At 25.3% G+C, this 2,500-nt stretch overlaps 1 protein-coding gene across 1 annotated transcript in view; it reads left to right on the top strand.

Moving 5' to 3' along the window:
- The window catches only part of ext2 (exostosin glycosyltransferase 2), a 52,382-nt gene that overhangs the window by 6,871 nt on the left and 43,011 nt on the right, over positions 1 to 2,500 (top strand). Inside the window, exon 4 of the mRNA XM_034308644.2 lies at positions 688 to 777. Within this exon, the coding sequence (XP_034164535.1) occupies positions 688 to 777 (90 nt within the window). The remainder of the gene's footprint in view (positions 1 to 687; positions 778 to 2,500) is intronic.

Genomic DNA, 2,500 nt, shown 5'->3' with positions numbered 1-2,500 from the left:
ATCTCTCTCTCTCTATCTCTCTCTCTCACTCTTTCACTCTCTCACTCTTGCTGTCTCGCTTTTTCTCTCTCTCTCTCTCTCTCTCTCTCTCTCACACACAGGATAATTTGACTCAGACGACGAAAAGAATTCATTCATGTCTTTTGTATAAAACATTCAGGACACCATTTTTTTAAGGAAAATTGTGTGTAGGGTAATTTTTTAAAAACTTTATATTTTTATTTTATCACTTTACACTCAAGTTTGTCCTTATTTTCACTTCATCTTTTATTTTATCCTCGTACATAGTGTTACTTTATTAACATTATTTATTTATTTAGTGTTACGTCATAATATTAAGAGAATAATAATAATAATAATAATAAGAGGATAAGAGATGTTTTAGAGGTTTAGCCAGGAGTCCAAGAGAGCAGAATTGTCCGTGCTCTCTGGGTGGGCGGGGTTATACTGTCTCTCCCCTGTCAATCACAGCGACACTAGCCAATCGCAGGCGTCTGTGGGCTCATGTATGCGGAAGAGGGCAGATAGCACTTTTTTTCCGTGTGTGTTACGAGCATGAGCAACAGTTTGAAAAGAGGAACACTTTTTAAAAAAGAAATCCCCCATGTACACATGATTTAATGTCGTGTGTGTGTGTGTGTGTGTGTGTGTGTGTGTGTGTGTGTGTGTGTGTGTGTGTGTTTACAGATGGGATAAGGGGATGAATCACTTACTGTTCAACATGTTACCAGGAGGACCTCCGGACTACAACACGGCGCTGGACGTTCCCAGAGACAGGTGACTTTCTCAACATGATACGACGTTTTGCTAATCGTTCACAGTAGTGTTAAATTATTTACTTTTTTATAGCTTATATTTACCTTTTTACCCCTAAAGTGCGCGAGTGTATCGCACTCCGTGTTCAAACACACCTCCGAATCGGGTCGTTAGTGTAACTAGCGCTTATATTTAACACTGACTCATCTAATTAAAAAATAAATAAATAAAAACATGACAAAAATATCATATCATTATTCTCTAACATTGTAGATATACAATGTATATATATTTTTGCTTCCAGAAAAGAAGGATAAAAATTAATAAAACAAATTATTATTTATTAATAATAGAAGCGTTATTATAGAAACACGTTTTTAAAAATAACATTTTAACACGTAAGTAAAATTTTAACATCAAATTTAGCTACTTCCAGTGCAGTGATCTGTTAATATATTTTTAGAAAATAATTTTTTGTTTGTTTATTCATTTATTTATTCTAACTGATATATTCTGATATATTTATTCTTCTGTATTATTAATTTATTTACATATTTTACTAGTTTTTTTTACTTTCATTTATTCATTCATACCCTTTCTATTTTATTTATTTATGCATTTGTTTATGTAACTTTTTTTTACTATTTAATTAATCAATCAATTAATTAATTATATTTTCTTCCCCATTAATTAATTAATTCATTCATTGATATATACTATTTCTGTTTTTTGTTTTTAAAATAATTATTTATGCGTTTATTTTTTTGCAAATTTTTCTTTTCTCATTCATTCATTCATTCATATCTTTTTTATTTTATTTATTTATTAGTTTATTTATACAACTGCTTTTACTATTTAATTAATAATTATTCAGTTTTTTCTTTCTCATTCTTTGATATTTGTTTCTATTTCTTATTTTTAAAAATAATTATTTATCCATTCATTTTTTGAATGTTTATTTATTTATTTATTTATTTCCCATTTATTCATTCGTTGATATTTATTGTTTTTATTTCTTTTTAAAAATTTTTAAAAATAATTATTTATACTTGTTTATTTCTCCTTCCTTCATTCATATCCTTTTTATTTTATTTCTTTATTTATGTATACGTAATTATTTTTATTTTTGTTTGTCATTCATTCATATTTATTGTACCGTTTTCTTTTTTTTTTTTAATAATTATTTACATGTTTTTTTGGAGAATTTTTCTTATTCATTCATTCATTCATTCATTGATATTTATTGTTTCTATTTCTTTTTTATTTTTTAAAAATAATTATTTATACTTTTTTTTCTTTTTCATTCATTCAAGCATTCACACCCTTTCTATTTTATTTATTTACATATACATATTTATTTATTTTCTTTCTTTTCTTTTCTTTTCTCTTTCTTTTTTGTTTTTTTAAATAATTATTTATACATTTAATTTTTTTTTATTATTCATTCATTCATTTATATTTATTGTTTCCATTTCTTTTTTAAGTAATTATTTATACATTTATTTCTTTCTCATTCATTTGTTCGTGTCCTTATTTATTTATTCATTTATTTATTTTTATTAAATTTTTTTTTTCTCATTCATTCATATTTATTGCTTCTATTTCTTTTTTTAATTATTATTATTAATAATTATTTATACTTTTTTTTTATTTTTTCATTCATTCATTGCGTCTCCGTATTGGTAAATTGTTCAGTTGTTGAGGAATCTAACGTCGTAAACATTTAGATTATTCTTCATTTTTT

This window comes from Pangasianodon hypophthalmus, chromosome 11, assembly GCF_027358585.1.
Source record: "Pangasianodon hypophthalmus isolate fPanHyp1 chromosome 11, fPanHyp1.pri, whole genome shotgun sequence".
Classification (NCBI taxonomy): domain Eukaryota; kingdom Metazoa; phylum Chordata; class Actinopteri; order Siluriformes; family Pangasiidae; genus Pangasianodon; species Pangasianodon hypophthalmus.
Note: the sequence above shows the minus strand (reverse complement) of the source record. Positions and strands in the feature narration are given on the sequence as shown.